The sequence below is a fragment of the Symphodus melops genome, assembly GCF_947650265.1.
Source record: "Symphodus melops genome assembly, chromosome: 1".
NCBI classification, from domain to species: domain Eukaryota; kingdom Metazoa; phylum Chordata; class Actinopteri; order Labriformes; family Labridae; genus Symphodus; species Symphodus melops.
Window position 1 is genome coordinate 35,117,799 of NC_136691.1, and position 19,061 is coordinate 35,136,859.

Genomic DNA, 19,061 nt, shown 5'->3' on the forward strand with positions numbered 1-19,061 from the left:
TGTGGGTACACCCACTGGTGAGGATAGTTAGGATAGTTAGGATTATGTCTAATAAGTTTGACTGGAATCTGTCAGGTAAACTGTTAGCCTGAATTACGTTTTTATTTGTAATTATTCAAGAAATTCTTCAACTATGTTTATTTTAGTACACCTGTGTATTCACTAATTCACACCACATAGGCTAATGATTTACACCTACACAATATATGTGTCAGAATTTACTTTATCAAAAATCATGTTTATTTGTATCAGGGATAAGTTGGCTAAACAGAATTATTTAGTGGCACAGTAGCCTAACATCCTTACCCAGGAAAAATACTGAGAGTAACATTCATCTGCCACAAATGACGCGGGCAACGCATTCACAAAATGGGCTTTTCCCCCTCTTATTTTTATTTTCGTGTAGCAAACAGTCGTTGTATGAGCAGCACATGTGTTTCTATTACCATTCCCAATGGCTCCGTTTAGTTTTCACATGCCAGTTTGACAGTGAGCATCATGGCCTTGAAACTGAAGCAGCTAGAGATGTGGAACATGAATAAATCTTATTTGCTTCTTTTTCAGAGGTGCTGCTTGTCAACAGGAAAGACAAGCAACTGTTTGGGGTCCAGCTTCTTTTCTGTTCCTCTAGAATACCATTTCTCTTTTGTTAGATTCATGGGAATTTAAAGTTGTTTGTTGTTGATATTTTCCACCATGCGTAGCAGAGAAAGCACAGGTGCAATTAATGACAGTAATTAGCTCCAACACCCCCACATTACAGCTGTCCAGTTACTGCTTCAGCTGCTCTTCAATGACTCACTCTATAATCAATAAAGATGTTTGAACATTACAGCTGTCCAGTTACTGCTTCAGCTGCTCTTCAATGACTCACTCTATAATCAATAAAGATGTTTGAACATTACAGCTGTCCAGTCACTGCCTCAGATGCCCCTCAATGAATTTATCAATAAAGATGTTTGAATTTCTCAAACCTAAAACAGATTCTCTCTGACCCATTTTGTCCAGCAAATGAGACGCCCAGTATGTCTTTTATTTTTTGGCAGATTCTGCTCGCTAAAGATATCTTTTTCCATTTAAGACAGAGGACATTCATGTGGAAATATTTCATGCATACTTGAAGAGACTCAAACTGTCACAGTTTGAAATTGTTTTATGGAAGGAGTCTTTTAAGGAGCTCTTTTAATAACATTAGCAACTTTTGATGTGATGTAAAGGAGCACAGACATTACTATCTTGTGACAAAAACAACACATTTGGTGGTTTTGTCTGCTTGAAAAGTCTGAGGCCAGGTGATGCTGAGTCAAATAAAGATCCACAATTCAACAGAGAGTGTTCTAAGAGGCTGTCTACACTTCTTGCATGCGTCTAACTGTATTTGAACACTTTTTGGGTTTCTTTGGAGAAATGAAGTTTATGATGTCCTGATGTCAAGCTGCACAGTGACAAAATGATTGTGAGAGATTATTGTCTTGATTTTAATTTCACCATCATCAGGAACGAGTGACACTGCTCTCTCTGATTTTTATTTTTACATGTTGGAACAAGTACTGTTGACACACATTTATCAAGCCTGAAAATGTAGTTATGTACAGGGTTTTTTTTATTTACTCCTCAGTACAGTGAAATAATTCCATAATGATTGATTAATTAAGATCATTAAGTGACATGCTTATTAGTCGTCACTAAGGGATTTGTCAATTATTGAGAATACGTTAATACACTTTAGAGCCTGCTGATTGACTGACTCATACCAAAGGCAAAACAGTAATTTGAACTCAACTTGTAATATGAAATTAATTGTTAGATCAACATATGTCATATGTTGAATGTTTTGTTTAGCTAAATAAGTACTCAAAATTCTTAGGCCCAAGTCGTTAATTTTGTGAAACTATCTGAACATTTCAAAACTCTTAATTCTTTAGTGCGTCAGACTGTTGAAACGCTTTGCACTTACAATATTGAAAAACAAAACGTGTTTAGTAAAAATCATTAAGACCAGCAACTCCACATTTCTGAGCTGACCGTGTGTGTGTGTGTGTTTGTGTGTCATCAGGAAAGATCAAGTTGAACACGAACATCCAACTGAACAATGTGTGTGTGTGTTTTCAGCCGAACGTAGCAGCTTGTAGTATATGAAGGACTTTTATGTGACAGGAGAAGAGGCTTCCTGGACCTTCATGAGGGATTAAAGTCGACACATCGTTTTTTTTTCCTAAGCAGCTTTGTAAGGACTTTGAGCCATAAATCTTCCAGGCAAAAATCAGAGAAAACCTATATATCTATATGCAGATGCAGTCACAGAGATATCAACTCCTCCCTAGTTTGTGACAATGCTTTTCCCAGCCTGAACTAATATCACATCAAAAAGGAGAAAAGTTAAATGAATTAAGGTTGAAACCCTAAACTGGGGGGGATCGACATGGGGAGCACCAGCAAGATGTTCCACTTTTGGAACCAGGAGCAGAGTCAGTGCAAAATCACACATTGGCTGAGTTTTCAATTCAATTAAAAAAACTTTATTTGTCCCCTAGGGGCAATTCAGGTCTTTGGAGGAAGAGGGTAACGTTGATTATATTTGTCTACTTATGTTTGGAATGACAATTTTATGGAAAACTTTGTTGCTTGATGACTAAATAGATAATCGATAGAAACATCTCCTTAAAGCAAAGAGCTGCAAAGACAAAGGAAGGCTTTTGCAAAGTGTACTCATTTTTCAGATTAGTGCTGCTTACTATGCATCTGCAATGTTGACTAGTTGAATTGGCAAAGCATGTAGTATGAATGACTTGCACTCCATCATGCAGCTAAGTCCATTTTTTTTGTACTATTAAAATGCTCTGCTTTTCTGCCTCTTTTTTATTTTGCTTTTCTGTCTATTCTTCTTGTCATTTCGGTTCTACAACATCTTAGTTTCACTGATGTTAGCAAACATGCCAGCAGAAGCTAAGGACCACACTGGACCCAAAATCACTGAGAGTACTGAATTGGCTAAAGATCATTTAAATATTAACACCTTTATCAGGAAAGTGACTATTTTTGGTAATTTCCGTACACATAATATTTAGCCACCCTTTTGCACCTCAGTAAGGTCGAGAAGCATGGGGGAAGGGGAAGAAGATCATCCTAGTGGAGTTGACAGTGCAATGGGAGGAGGGCTGTGAGGAAGCTGCAGAGAGGTAAAAAAAACAAACACCAGCAACTTCCCAAGACTGCCGGCATAAGGGGTGGACAACATGGCTGATGACGGTGGAAATTGGATGTTGAGGATTCCCAAATCAATCTGCGTGGAATCTAATGACAAAGATTGGGCTGAGAGGCCACTTGAGGAAAGCAGCCATTCATAGACTGGGGGAAGCAGCAGAGAGAGCCTCCTGTAGACTCTGGCATAAGAGAGAGGACACAAGCTGGAAGCCTGGAGGAGAGGGGCAGTGACCTGGTCAGTCACTGCTGATCCGCCAACTAGAGGGTGTTGTGGTTAAGGGTCGAAACACCCAGTGAAGGTTGGAGACCACCTGAAGATCTCTCTCTGGGCCAAGGCTTTACCCATTAGAAATGGGTGTATGTTTGCATCATAGATGTATTATACAACAGTCTGTGATGTCATTTCCACTTTTTCCACCTGTGAACAGGTTTGCATGACAAATCCAGTTTACCTCCTGTGCTTTTGACACACTACACTAACAAGACTAGCTTAAGTCTGGCAGCTCTCTTTAAATGCAACTGCTTTACCAACCTAACCCCTTAATTGTTTGAACCGGTCAGCTGTGGCTTGCACAAGGTAAGTAAAGGTTTACATGCTTTATTGCTCATAATACCATTGGCCAATGACCTCGCACAACACCATCTTTGGACAGGTGCCCCCATTAATGAGCAGGACAATAATCTGATATCCAATAAGAGGATTTAATTACAAGCAAAGCTTGATGCTTCTCTTCAGCAGAAACTCTGGTTGGTATCATTATGACATTGTTTAAGAAGAGATAGCATGACCTGTAAAAAAAAGAAAAAAAAGAAGATAATTTCTTTCATAGAAAAAAAAGAAGCTAAATATGGTTTGCGACAGCCCCTCACCTCAGAGTCTAAGGAGTCTTGCAGCCCCTCCCTTGCAGGATGAAGACTAATGCTAAAAGCCTTTATCCTCTTTTATGACTCAATCAGCCTTCTTTGTTCTCCTTCAGTAAAGGGAGTCTTTAGCATAAACAATAACAATCCCAAAAATGTTGGGATACATGAGAAAAATAAAAAAGAACATTAAGTATAAAGTAATATATCTAATTAAAAAAACACTACATCACACAATTGTTTTTAGTCAAACAACAGGTTAAAAAATGCAACAACATGGAATAGTACTTCCAATCATAGTCTTGTAACTTCCTTGAGTAATCTGTAGGGATTTCTTGAAGATTAATGCAATGGCAGAGTCTTTACTTTTCTAAATCATTAAAGAGGAAAACACTGACATTTCTTTCTTTAAATCACCTTAATAAGAATGTATGCAATTTAAGATTTAACGTGAAGTAATTATAGACTTAATATGGGTAAATTCAAGATGGGCAATGGTTGGGTTGTGCCACAGAGCCAACGTCATGTCAGCCAGCCAGCTCAGCAGGGATAATGGTATTTAGATGTCCTGTAAGCACGCGGATCCTCTCAGTCAGCAACATTAATGGGGCCATGAGGCATCCAGCTCATGTCTTCAATGCTTAGCTAAAGGGGGAATTAGCCAGCAGTAATGCTGGATGCTCTGAGCACTCTGTCGGCTCTGTAGTCTGGGGGGGATCGACATGGGGAGCACCAGCAAGGTGGTCCACTTTAGGAACAGGAGGCAGAGTCTGTTCCCCAACTACAAAGTCACCGATTCAGGCTTGAATCGCAGACCCTCAGAGATTGCTTATCCTCTGGCCAAGGAAAGCCTGGTTAAGTCATGGAACTCCATGCAGGAGCTGAGCAGAGACATCTACGACATCTACGCAGAGTACGAGGACGATGAGGATGACAGTGCCCTGTACGGCTTCTCCAAGCAGATCACACCCTCCAAGAAAAACTACATGATCAACATCAATGTAGGGGGGAAACCATACCAGATCGCCTACAAGATGGCAGCAAAGTACCCTAAGAGCAGAATAGGACGTCTGGCCACCTACACAGACCACAACATGAAGCTGGACCTATGCGATGACTACACTGTGACCAACAATGAGTACTTCTTTGACAGGGACCCTGATGTCTTCCACAGCATCTTCAACTTCCACAGGACCGGCGTGCTGTGGATCAAGGATGAGTTGTGTCCAAGAAACTTCCTGGAGGAGATCAACTACTGGGGTGTGAGGATCAAGAACACTCACCGCTGCTGTCGCATCTCCTTTGAGGAGAGGCAGGACGAGCTAAACGACCAGCTGAAGATTCAGAGGGAGCTTGAGGCCGAGGTGGAGATCGAGGAGAATGAGGAGCTCTTCCATGACATGTTCATGGGACAGAAGCGACGATACATATGGAACTTGATGGAAAAGCCATTTTCATCCGTCAAGGCCAAGTTGATGGCAGTGGCCTCAAGTTTGTTTGTCTTGGTGTCTCTGGTGGCCATGACTCTGAACACAGTGCAGGAGATGCAGTACAGGACTCCTACAGGCCACCTCAGTGGTAAGACTTACTGGGAATATGTAGAGTCAATGTGTATCGCCTTCTTCACCATGGAGTACCTGCTTCGCCTGGTGTCCACACCTGACCTCATATCCTTCAGCAGGAGCGTGCTCAACACTGTGGACCTGATCGCCATCCTGCCTCAGTATCTGCAGGCCATCTTGGAGTTCTTCGATAATGATGAAAACTACATGAAGCACGAGGCGGACATGCAGGCGGTGGGGCAGGTGGGAAAGCTGGGCCAGGTGCTGAGGATCATGAGATTGATGCGGATCTTTCGTATCTTGAAGCTTGCGCGACACTCCACAGGTCTGAGGGCGTTTGGGTTCACTCTGCGTCAGTGCTACCAGCAAGTTGGCTGCCTCTTCCTTTTCATCGCCATGGGCATCTTTAGCTTCTCTGCCATGGTGTACACTGTGGAGCACGACATGCCACAGACAAACTTCACCAGCATTCCTCATGCATGGTGGTGGGCAGCTGTAAGTATGTCTTTGTAGCCTACAATGTGGCAGAACAGAAGTCAGGGAGTTTTTGTATTAAGCATGTTAAGTAGATCGCACACCTGAGTAATGGACCTAAGTGACCTGTTTTATGTAAGCAAAATTAAATGCCTCGTCCTTGAATAACTCAACAGCTGACACAGTCCCTAAACTCTGCAATGTTATGAGATTAAACTGCAGCACTACTTGGCTTACAAACAGAAGGAGGTCAGCTCTGCAAGACTGTGTGTGACTCACTTTGTCAGTGGGAAGAGTCAAACTTCAATTTCTTCATCTATAGCACATTTCCTATTTTATTGATTTGTTGCACTGTGAGTTTCACAAGGTGGAATAACCGAGAAAAAAAAAAAAGTAATGTACCTGTTTGAGTTAGTCTGTCAACCTGCACCTTTGATCCACTGACTCGGCTTGTTGCTATGAATAAACCTGTTAACAGATCTTTCCCCTCCCTCTTTGACTGAGAGCTGGCATCTTACATCTAATCCAGGGCAAGGAAATGATAATCCTCTGAATGATTGTAATGGTTATAGTGAGGCAAACTAGGAGCACCATTCACTACTGGAGACCTTGGCTGGTATGACATGAGAGGTCTCAGAAAAGGTGTGCAACATTGTGGAGGGGGTTTTGCTGCAGTCTGTTGTCAGGATTTATCATTTAAAAAAGATTATTGTAAAACATTTGGCAAACTAGTCATTAACACGGGCCGTACTAATTACATGATTTTTGCATTGTGGATACAAGATTAAAGCAGATTTATAATAACATATGTCCTCATGTATGCAACACATTTATTTGAGTATAAAGAGAAGTCATTTTCCTTTTTCTTTATTTTATTTTAATTTTTCAATACAACACTGAAACAGCATTACGGGGGCCTAGACTCCTTAACTTTATTCACTTGATTACCTACTTAATACTATAAAAGGTTCTATAATAACAATATTTAGAAGAAATGGTCTTTATCAGGTAACCATTAATTTAAAAACAAAAATGGGGGTCATTCTCGTAGATGGAGATTTGCACACCAATAGGAGCACCATGATTGCAGGTGTGGTCAAACAAGCAAACAGACCCAAGGTAGAAAACCTCTTTTATACAAATACAACAACAGGAAAACAGAAAAATGAAGACGAGTATTCTTACCATACAATAAAATAAATTACCCTAGACATAAGACCTGCTTGTCGTTGGTCACAGTTGCAGTGTTTTGTTCATAATCTGTTTCTAGTTGAACTTTTTTTACACCTATGAATATAATATACTGTGCCACTAGGTTTAGTTAACATGTTGTACTAAAGAGTCTGTTTTGATATAAACTGTACCTCAAACTTGACAATTGCTGTGTATGTGTAATTTACACAGTGGAAGAACTGTATGACCTTATCTGTCTGTTCTTTGTATCCAGCTACCTTTTGTATTCTTTATTCAAATCTCAAATTCCCATTAGATCGGCACAATGTAAATGTGATCTTTAAACACAATACACCACTTCACACCAGAAATAAGTCACATAAGCTAAACAAATACTTGTTAATATCACACTGATCAACCCTAAAGTATAACTCACTTTAGTTCCACTTAATGGATCAAGGAGTACACAGCTCAGATTGGTGGGCACTGACCAATGGGTTCTCCTTCTATACTGTGATTGAGGTCACCTGTGTCAACTCCAGACAGCAAAGGTGAAGTACTCTAATATATAAAAGGAATTGCTTCTTATATAACTCATTGGGATCATGGCAGATGTGGACAGCTTTCAATGTTCATTACGTTGCATTAAATGTATCACCTTTTTGTCAATTAACTAATTAATTAATGAAATTCCTGTGTTTAGAGATGACCACAGGGATATGGCAAAGGTTTATCAAACACAGCAATGACTAAATCTACTGGTGATGTTTCTGACTGCTCTCCTCACTCCCCCTGCAGGTCAGCATCTCCACTGTGGGCTACGGAGATATATACCCGGAAACCATCCTGGGCCGTCTCTTCGCTTTCATCTGCATCTCGTTTGGAATCATCCTCAATGGACTGCCCATCTCCATACTCTTCAACAAGTTCTCGGACTATTACTCCAAACTCAAGTCCAATCAGTACACAGCCTCCCTGAAGAAACGAGGGAAGATACGGTTTTCCAAAAGGACAGTAAAGAATCTCAGGAACTTCATGGAAAACCAAAACTGTCACGAACACTGATTTCCCTTGTTGCTTCTTTTATAAAGAAATCATGTTTCACTGTAAAACTCAGAGAGAATGGATGTGAAGGGGGAACATTGGTAGAATTCAGACAAAGACTAGTTTTAAATCCACAGTATAGTGCCACATCTAACACATTCCAATAAAATTGTTATCATTGTATGGTTGAAAAACTGGTGAAAGATCATGTGTGGATATCATAAAGGATTTTAAAAAGTGACATGTTGTCCATTGCACAAATGTGATATAATGCATTTCTAAATATCATGTGGCTTCAGTGAAGTTAAGACAAGTATGAATGGGCTTCTGTTTTTACTTTTATTTTTTACTTAATGATGAACTTATAAAAAGAAAGTAATGTCTTTTTGAAGCAGAATTAAGTCAGATTGCCACAGAGAAGATTTGTTTTATTATCATCTTCTGGGTGACTTTGCCAGTTTGTTTGAGATGCGAGACAATTAATGAAAACTAATTAATGAAACTTTTATTATATAATAAAAGCAGCACTCAGACTCTATATCTTTATACAAATTTATTTCCATGGAAGGTGTACCTTTATTGAGACAGATAAATCATGAACCACAACAAACACAAGCAACAAACATTAGTTTCTGTTGAATTCCTGCTGCGATTGCTCATAGATGAGATCTTTCCTGCACGGGCTTTTAAGTGCATTACACCTTAAACTTCAGTGCTTCTTTTCATGTGTTTTCAATTTTCCTTTGTTTTGTCCATACTTTGTTTGCTGCATGATTTACATGTTCTGCATGCTTTTAAGTCATATGGTACATACAGGCACGCTTTCCTCATTAAAAATTCTTTATTATTCAGGTTTTGTATTTTATTCACTCATGAAACCTTTTCCACTGACTTCAGTGTAGTGAATTTCATTCACCTCTGCTGACCTCTACTGGCTGATTTCTGCTATTGCAAACTAAGTTTCTCAGGCTTACATACAGTACATACATAAAGAATCTCGGCGATTTGAACAGAATAGCAGCCGACACAATTATCCTTGTAATGATTCAGAAGAGTACACTTTTTGCATTCATTGCAAAGATGGCAGATGTTTACACTTATTTTCCTACTCTACATGCTGTGTAAAAAAAAAAAAAAGTTAAGATGAACTAAAAACAAACTAAAATGTGAAAATGACCTCAACTGAATCAACATTTCTTCATGAAACTCTGCCATAAAAAACAGAGTATTAGGATTTACATAAAGGTAAGATTATGTAATGCTGGTACATTGGTGTAGCATACACACTGTACTTTTTAATTGTATACTCGGAGCATGAGGTAAACAAAAGTATGTTGCACAGATTTAATTAAATTGTGTTTCCTAGTTGCTTACTGATTTAAAGAATGGAGAGTAGACTAATTCTTTCCAACCATATTGTTTTGGTGATGAAATAAGACAAGGGCAGACTACATGGACCAAGTTATACATCAGGACTTACAGTACAGAGAAAAAACAGGCACTGCTAAAGAATCAGATGAAAGAGAAAATAAATGACGAAGTAGACAAGGATCAAATGAAAGCTGTGATAGGTAATCAGCACGAAGCTTGATCAAACAATGATCATAATGTTTTATTAGAATCTGTCAGCAAAGTTAATATTTAAATTGAAAATATATATTATCATAGTTGCAGAAAGATTATCAGGACATGTTGCTAAAAGAGATATCTTGTTTACCCTAACATTGTCAAAGTGGGGAACTGTCTTAAATAGTCAAAGACGATGTAGACTTCCACCAGTAGATGGCAGTAGTGATACATTGAGCATATGAGCTGCAGCGGCACCACCGAAGAAGAAATCCCCTCTCTGACAGTCCTCTGGTAAAGTCACCTCTGCTGCTAACTGTTAGCCTGCTCGGAAACAATGGCTCCTCCAGTTGCAGTGTCGCCTCTGATTAAGGTTTGTATTTTAGAACTTGTTGTACAAATGTTTATTTGTGTTTTACTTGTTCATTGAAGTTTGCAGATTAGAGTAAGAGTAGCTCGCTAACATGCTGTCTGCTAGCAGGTAACGTGCTAGCTAACGAAAAAGGAAATTTGCAACGTTTCTGATGTTTGTTGACAAACTAAGAGTGATTAAAAATCAAACTGGAGCTACATTAGGTTTTAAACTACAGTGGGTTTAGTGTTATTGCGCAGTTCGTAGCGCCTTTATCAGCCTCGACGTCACTGAAAGCTAACAAGAGCGCACCTGTCTGTCTTCATTGTGTTATAAAAAGAAATATCCTCATTGGTGCTGGACATTTATCCGACTGAAAGATATTTTTTTTAAAAACCCATGTGTTTTTCTTTATAATATCCAGGTTTAATCATGATAAAGTTTTTAAATTTTAATTCAAACTCGTTTAGAAACCATTTCTGGAGCTCGTTGTCGCCCTCATCTGTCCACTTTTTGACACGTTTATATATTTATTATATCAATTTTGTTTAATGATATATGTATAATATTAATGTATTAATGACATTTATAATATTGAATGTTTACCAGGTGGATTCTGTGGTCGTCCAGCTGTTGACACTTTGTTCAGTACTTTGAAAATGTGTTAAATTCAGGTCTGACAGATGTGTAGTTTGTGTCCCTGATTATAACTTTCACTCATTAAAAGCCTCTCACAACATACCCATTGACGCTTATATTTAGATATACACTCATCACTCTGTAAATCACGCCCTTTGCCTACAAATTCCTATAATTTTAAAACTTCATCCAAAAATACATAACTTCACTTTGAGTTCAAACTGAAAAAACCTAAAAAGCTGCTGTTCCGGAGGAAGCTATTAAAGGAGACTCAACTGGAAACATTATAAAAGTAACAGTCATTGATTTTATCCTGACTATCTGAAGATGAACACTTTCTTAAAAAATGATGGAAATCATCCTTTAAGATAAACTCAAAGGTCTGCAGTAATTTAAATGACTCTTGGGGGCTTACTTTGTGTTACTGATCTTAAGTCTGATGAGCAGCGGTGAGACTCGCCTGTCTCACACAGGTAGAACCTGGTTCTCGTCATTAACGACCATGGAACAGGTGAAGCTGAGGGCGAGATTCATCTTTTTTTTTTGGCTTTGTATTTGTTGTTGTGACATCAGGTGTAGATTCATTGTAGTGTATTGTTTACCTGGAAGCCCTCTCACAAAAGTTGTGCATTGTTTTTATTTAACCCAGCCGAGGCCCCTCGCCATGACCCCATCTGGACAATCCTTGCGCTAAAGTTCACTTCAAACACATTTAAGAAAGCAGTTTGCACTTCTGTCAAGAATTTATAAACACAAGACTCTTGACCTTTCCAGTTTTCTTTAATTTAGCGGCAAAATGTCCTCAAGCTCCAAGTCATTCACCCGGTTGTATTCGCATCAATAATATTTTATATCCTGTCATTGATATGATTGAGCATGTGCAAAGACATTTTAGTGATTGAAAGACTTTAATGATCTGCGTCTCTTTTTCATTTACAGACGGCAAGGTATTCAGCCTTGATTGCTGGCATCATCTATGGAAAAAAGAGATATGGTGAGTTCTTACAAGTCGTCATGCAGTGTACTATACCTGGATAAACCCACGGTCATACACTGACTATAAAAGTTAGAACATTGTTAAAAAATATATATTTTTCAGAGGAGATGGTTTGACATATGGGATTCACTCTCCTTCAGTGTATGCGTATAATTTTCACTCCGTGCATCTTAAGTTGTTGAATAAAAAAATTTACTAAATTTGTTTTTAAATGACTAAAAGAGTAAATATTAGATGACTTGTATTTCTCTGATTCATTGTCTTTTTTTCCCCTTTTTTTTTTTTAAATGTAAAACCATCGACTGCTCAGATCACCTGAAGCCCATTGCAGCAGAGGAGAGGAGGGTGGAGGAGGAGGAGAAAAAGGCTCGTGAGGAGCAGGAGCGCATTGCCAAGGAGCTAGCAGAAGGTAGCCTCTCCAGCCATGTTCACTTCATAAACCCCCTCTCATCTGCACGCTCCACAGCTGACAGGGAATTTACAATGTAGAAGCAATACTACATGAACCAAAAATCAGTTGTCTTTAATTAGAAATTGTGTGTTTCCAATATAACATTCTTTATTTATTTTATTTTCTCTGTCGTCGCAGCAAATGAAGACAGCATTCTGAAGTAAAGCTGGGATGGTGTGTGAGGATTTCCATGTGCAATTCCAGACCTCTCCCTCCTTTTTCTGGAACAACAAAGCAAAGTCGGGTCACAACCAGTCAAACACGTGTTGTGGACGCCTTCACTGTTACCTTGATCAAAACAACACCTCTCTGGACGATACAGTGACTTTAAGTTACTTACACAATAAGAAAGGCTCTTGAACCCAGCATTGTAATTCTTCAAAATCATCCACGCTCTTTATTTTAAGTTCATGTTTGTAGTGAAGCAATTCCTTAAATACAGAAGTACTTGATGTACGAGTACACTGTAGTCTCTGTCTTTGTTCATCAGCATGTGACGTTTTGTTCTCTGCTCTCCTTCACATTCTCTTACAGCCAATTATGAAATAACAGATACATTAAAAAATACCTCTTTGTTTTGTTTTTATTTGTCAACATGTGGACGATTTCAATATAGATTCTGTCAGACTGATACATTTGACTGATTTTTTTTTTATAACTATAATTTTTATTCACTCATGAAACCTTGTCCGCTGACTTGAGTGTAGTGTAGTTCATTCACCTCTGCTGACCTCTTCTGGCTGACTTCTACTATTTCAAACTAAGTTTCTCAGTCTGACACACACAGAGAATCGAGGCGACTTGAACAGAATAGCAGCCGACACAATTATCCTTGTAATGATTCAGAAGAGTACACTTTTTGCATTCATTGCAAAGATGGCAGATGTTTACACTTATTTTCCTACTCTACATGCTGTGTAAAAAAAAAGTTAAGATGAACTAAAAAACTAAAATGTGAAAATTACATCAACTGAATCAACATTTCTTCATGAAACTCTGCCATAAAAAACAGAGTATTAGGATTTACATAAAGGTAAGATTATGTAATGCTGGTACATTGGTGTAGCATACACACTGTACTTTTTAATTGTATACTCGGAGCATGAGGTAAACAAAAGTATGTTGCACAGATTTAATTAAATTGTGTTTCCTAGTTGCTTACTGATTTAAAGAATGGAGAGTAGACTAATTCTTTCCAACCATATTGTTTTGGTGATGAAATAAGACAAGGGCAGACTACATGGACCAAGTTATACATCAGGACTTACAGTACAGAGAAAAAACAGGCACTGCTAAAGAATCAGATGAAAGAGAAAATAAATGACGAAGTAGACAAGGATCAAATGAAAGCTGTGATAGGTAATCAGCACGAAGCTTGATCAAACAATGATCATAATGTTTTATTAGAATCTGTCAGCAAAGTTAATATTTAAATTGAAAATATATATTATCATAGTTGCAGAAAGATTATCAGGACATGTTGCTAAAAGAGATATCTTGTTTACCCTAACATTGTCAAAGTGGGGAACTGTCTTAAATAGTCAAAGACGATGTAGACTTCCACCAGTAGATGGCAGTAGTGATACATTGAGCATATGAGCTGCAGCGGCACCACCGAAGAAGAAATCCCCTCTCTGACAGTCCTCTGGTAAAGTCACCTCTGCTGCTAACTGTTAGCCTGCTCGGAAACAATGGCTCCTCCAGTTGCAGTGTCGCCTCTGATTAAGGTTTGTATTTTAGAACTTGTTGTACAAATGTTTATTTGTGTTTTACTTGTTCATTGAAGTTTGCAGATTAGAGTAAGAGTAGCTCGCTAACATGCTGTCTGCTAGCAGGTAACGTGCTAGCTAACGAAAAAGGAAATTTGCAACGTTTCTGATGTTTGTTGACAAACTAAGAGTGATTAAAAATCAAACTGGAGCTACATTAGGTTTTAAACTACAGTGGGTTTAGTGTTATTGCGCAGTTCGTAGCGCCTTTATCAGCCTCGACGTCACTGAAAGCTAACAAGAGCGCACCTGTCTGTCTTCATTGTGTTATAAAAAGAAATATCCTCATTGGTGCTGGACATTTATCCGACTGAAAGATATTTTTTTTAAAAACCCATGTGTTTTTCTTTATAATATCCAGGTTTAATCATGATAAAGTTTTTAAATTTTAATTCAAACTCGTTTAGAAACCATTTCTGGAGCTCGTTGTCGCCCTCATCTGTCCACTTTTTGACACGTTTATATATTTATTATATCAATTTTGTTTAATGATATATGTATAATATTAATGTATTAATGACATTTATAATATTGAATGTTTACCAGGTGGATTCTGTGGTCGTCCAGCTGTTGACACTTTGTTCAGTACTTTGAAAATGTGTTAAATTCAGGTCTGACAGATGTGTAGTTTGTGTCCCTGATTATAACTTTCACTCATTAAAAGCCTCTCACAACATACCCATTGACGCTTATATTTAGATATACACTCATCACTCTGTAAATCACGCCCTTTGCCTACAAATTCCTATAATTTTAAAACTTCATCCAAAAATACATAACTTCACTTTGAGTTCAAACTGAAAAAACCTAAAAAGCTGCTGTTCCGGAGGAAGCTATTAAAGGAGACTCAACTGGAAACATTATAAAAGTAACAGTCATTGATTTTATCCTGACTATCTGAAGATGAACACTTTCTTAAAAAATGATGGAAATCATCCTTTAAGATAAACTCAAAGGTCTGCAGTAATTTAAATGACTCTTGGGGGCTTACTTTGTGTTACTGATCTTAAGTCTGATGAGCAGCGGTGAGACTCGCCTGTCTCACACAGGTAGAACCTGGTTCTCGTCATTAACGACCATGGAACAGGTGAAGCTGAGGGCGAGATTCATCTTTTTTTTTTGGCTTTGTATTTGTTGTTGTGACATCAGGTGTAGATTCATTGTAGTGTATTGTTTACCTGGAAGCCCTCTCACAAAAGTTGTGCATTGTTTTTATTTAACCCAGCCGAGGCCCCTCGCCATGACCCCATCTGGACAATCCTTGCGCTAAAGTTCACTTCAAACACATTTAAGAAAGCAGTTTGCACTTCTGTCAAGAATTTATAAACACAAGACTCTTGACCTTTCCAGTTTTCTTTAATTTAGCGGCAAAATGTCCTCAAGCTCCAAGTCATTCACCCGGTTGTATTCGCATCAATAATATTTTATATCCTGTCATTGATATGATTGAGCATGTGCAAAGACATTTTAGTGATTGAAAGACTTTAATGATCTGCGTCTCTTTTTCATTTACAGACGGCAAGGTATTCAGCCTTGATTGCTGGCATCATCTATGGAAAAAAGAGATATGGTGAGTTCTTACAAGTCGTCATGCAGTGTACTATACCTGGATAAACCCACGGTCATACACTGACTATAAAAGTTAGAACATTGTTAAAAAATATATATTTTTCAGAGGAGATGGTTTGACATATGGGATTCACTCTCCTTCAGTGTATGCGTATAATTTTCACTCCGTGCATCTTAAGTTGTTGAATAAAAAAATTTACTAAATTTGTTTTTAAATGACTAAAAGAGTAAATATTAGATGACTTGTATTTCTCTGATTCATTGTCTTTTTTTCCCCTTTTTTTTTTTTAAATGTAAAACCATCGACTGCTCAGATCACCTGAAGCCCATTGCAGCAGAGGAGAGGAGGGTGGAGGAGGAGGAGAAAAAGGCTCGTGAGGAGCAGGAGCGCATTGCCAAGGAGCTAGCAGAAGGTAGCCTCTCCAGCCATGTTCACTTCATAAACCCCCTCTCATCTGCACGCTCCACAGCTGACAGGGAATTTACAATGTAGAAGCAATACTACATGAACCAAAAATCAGTTGTCTTTAATTAGAAATTGTGTGTTTCCAATATAACATTCTTTATTTATTTTATTTTCTCTGTCGTCGCAGCAAATGAAGACAGCATTCTGAAGTAAAGCTGGGATGGTGTGTGAGGATTTCCATGTGCAATTCCAGACCTCTCCCTCCTTTTTCTGGAACAACAAAGCAAAGTCGGGTCACAACCAGTCAAACACGTGTTGTGGACGCCTTCACTGTTACCTTGATCAAAACAACACCTCTCTGGACGATACAGTGACTTTAAGTTACTTACACAATAAGAAAGGCTCTTGAACCCAGCATTGTAATTCTTCAAAATCATCCACGCTCTTTATTTTAAGTTCATGTTTGTAGTGAAGCAATTCCTTAAATACAGAAGTACTTGATGTACGAGTACACTGTAGTCTCTGTCTTTGTTCATCAGCATGTGACGTTTTGTTCTCTGCTCTCCTTCACATTCTCTTACAGCCAATTATGAAATAACAGATACATTAAAAAATACCTCTTTGTTTTGTTTTTATTTGTCAACATGTGGACGATTTCAATATAGATTCTGTCAGACTGATACATTTGACTGATTTTTTTTTTATAACTATAATTTTTATTCACTCATGAAACCTTGTCCGCTGACTTGAGTGTAGTGTAGTTCATTCACCTCTGCTGACCTCTTCTGGCTGACTTCTACTATTTCAAACTAAGTTTCTCAGTCTGACACACACAGAGAATCGAGGCGACTTGAACAGAATAGCAGCCGACACAATTATCCTTGTAATGATTCAGAAGAGTACACTTTTTGCATTCATTGCAAAGATGGCAGATGTTTACACTTATTTTCCTACTCTACATGCTGTGTAAAAAAAAAGTTAAGATGAACTAAAAAACTAAAATGTGAAAATTACATCAACTGAATCAACATTTCTTCATGAAACTCTGCCATAAAAAACAGAGTATTAGGATTTACATAAAGGTAAGATTATGTAATGCTGGTGCATTGGTGTAGCATACACACTGTACTTTTTAATTGTACACTCGGAGCATGAGGTAAACTCAGGCACTGCTAAAGAATTAAATGATGTAAGACAAAAATGACAAAGTAGACAAGGATCAAATGAAATCAGCAAGAAGCTTGATCAAACAATTGTTTTATTAGAATCTGTCAGCAAAGTTAATATTAAAATTAAAAATATAGTTACAGAAAGATTATCAGGACATGTTGCTAAAAGTTCTTTAATCACGTGAAAACTTTATATCATAAACATTACAATTAATTCTCTATTTGCTGTAGATATGACAAAGATGGATAAAGTTCCTAATGATTGCAGTGTACCTTCATTTATTTTCATGATAGACTATATGGTTATAACTTTCCATTACAATTCAATGTAGGCGGCAATCTCTTTTACAAGAAGTCCTCGCCAGGTCACAAATTACATTAATCAAAAGTAAGTAACTTTGAACAGTAAGACATGGACACATTGGTCAAATAATCCTTAATCCGGTTTTTAAAAACTTCCAAGCCAATAATATGCTCTAATTTAAGGCGTCCCTGTCACTCACACCCAGATGACCAATACTTTAAAAGAAACCGTACCAAAGACAAAGAGTCCCTGAAAAGACATGAATGATGAGTCCATAATACCAGAGGTTACAGCTTGTGACAGTTTCAGGTGTCAGTAGAGGGTACAGGTAAGAAAGCAGAACATGTAAAATGACCTTGTAAAGAAAGGTGCACAAATGTACCAACCATCAGACGTTAAAGGACAAACCAACGTTCATCGACAAAATGGTTTGTGTGGAAACCCAAACTGGAGATAAATTGCAAAGTAGCATTGTTCTCTGATTTTAAGTGGTGAATAGGCAGCATGTATATAAAGAATATCACTGTCGTCAATAACTGATATAAACCTTACATGACTGAGTGTTTTTTCTTTGGAACAAGAGTCTTAATCAAACAGCGTTTGTTAAAATGAACCCTCATTTTTTATTTAGACTGATCTAGCTGACAGAACTATTCAAGTGTCAGGACGCATTTGATCACCTTATAAATTGAAAGTTAAATATGATTTACATCTTTAACTCTTTTACCTGGTACAGCACATTAATATTGTCTCGATGGCACTAAGTAATTTAGTAATTTTTAACAATTTCTCTGGACAACATTGCCAACTGCTTCTAGGTAATCAATTGCTCTTTGTAAGGAATACAAATAAGTACTTACAATCAAATCATCTGCATAAAAATGAAACTGGAAATAAAATAAAACAAGACCAAGTATGGTCCTTTGTGGAACACCATTTTGTTTAATTATGACTTTGGTAGATCTTCCATAAAATGTCCCCTTTCAATAACTTAATGAAAATATGGACTTATTGTTAAACTCTAAGTTGTTAGATAAAGTGATTCCCACTACTGTCTGATAAAAGATATTGTATGGGAATTGATCTGAAAGTTTTTGTACAAATAATCTAATAGATGTAAAAACCTCTGACATAATCCTAAAATCCTAACCTGGCTTTACTTGAGGGTTATTTGTTGCTTCCAGTGGCCTTGTTTACAGTTTTGTTAACCAGACACCAGACATCCAGATTTGAGAACAAATAAAATCCTTTGGAGACGCTGCAATGAAGACAAAATATCAGGGATAGGTAAAATGTTCTTTACACAAGATCAGTATTATTACTCCCTCTTTGAATCACCTGATGCTTTCTCAAAGTTCATGACCCAACATGGCTGGAGTCCAGACATGTTCAACTTGAGCTTAGTTCCAGTTAAGTAACTTTGTGTCTCCAACAGGATCATTTAAAGAGAGCTCTTGTTTTCAGATTAGAGAGTCAGAGGTAGCGCTGTTAACGTGTCACGTTGATAGTGTTGATGCACAG

General features: G+C 37.8%; 1 protein-coding gene and 1 long non-coding RNA gene across 3 annotated transcripts; both read left to right on the top strand.

The window, feature by feature from the left end:
* The first annotated feature begins 4,743 nt into the window (after nucleotides 1–4,743).
* On the top strand, nucleotides 4,744–8,480 carry LOC306831839 (potassium voltage-gated channel subfamily V member 2-like). 2 transcript variants are annotated; one of them, XM_079356086.1, is made up of 3 exons: nucleotides 4,744–5,762; nucleotides 5,871–6,122; nucleotides 8,073–8,480. In XM_079356086.1, the coding sequence occupies exons 1-3, from the start codon at nucleotides 4,788–4,790 to the stop codon at nucleotides 8,337–8,339; spliced, it is 1,494 nt and encodes a 497-aa protein (XP_079212212.1). In that variant the 5' UTR covers nucleotides 4,744–4,787; the 3' UTR covers nucleotides 8,340–8,480. The 2 variants fall into 2 exon arrangements, with proteins under 2 accessions (XP_079212212.1, XP_079212211.1); XM_079356085.1 differs by having other exon boundaries at nucleotides 4,744–6,122.
* A 5,410-nt stretch (nucleotides 8,481–13,890) lies between these two features.
* On the top strand, nucleotides 13,891–16,578 carry LOC306835792. Its single transcript, XR_013780699.1, has 4 exons — nucleotides 13,891–14,050; nucleotides 15,608–15,662; nucleotides 15,976–16,074; nucleotides 16,255–16,578. It is a non-coding gene; the product is annotated as an uncharacterized lncRNA (long non-coding RNA).
* Nucleotides 16,579–19,061: the final 2,483 nt, after the last annotated feature.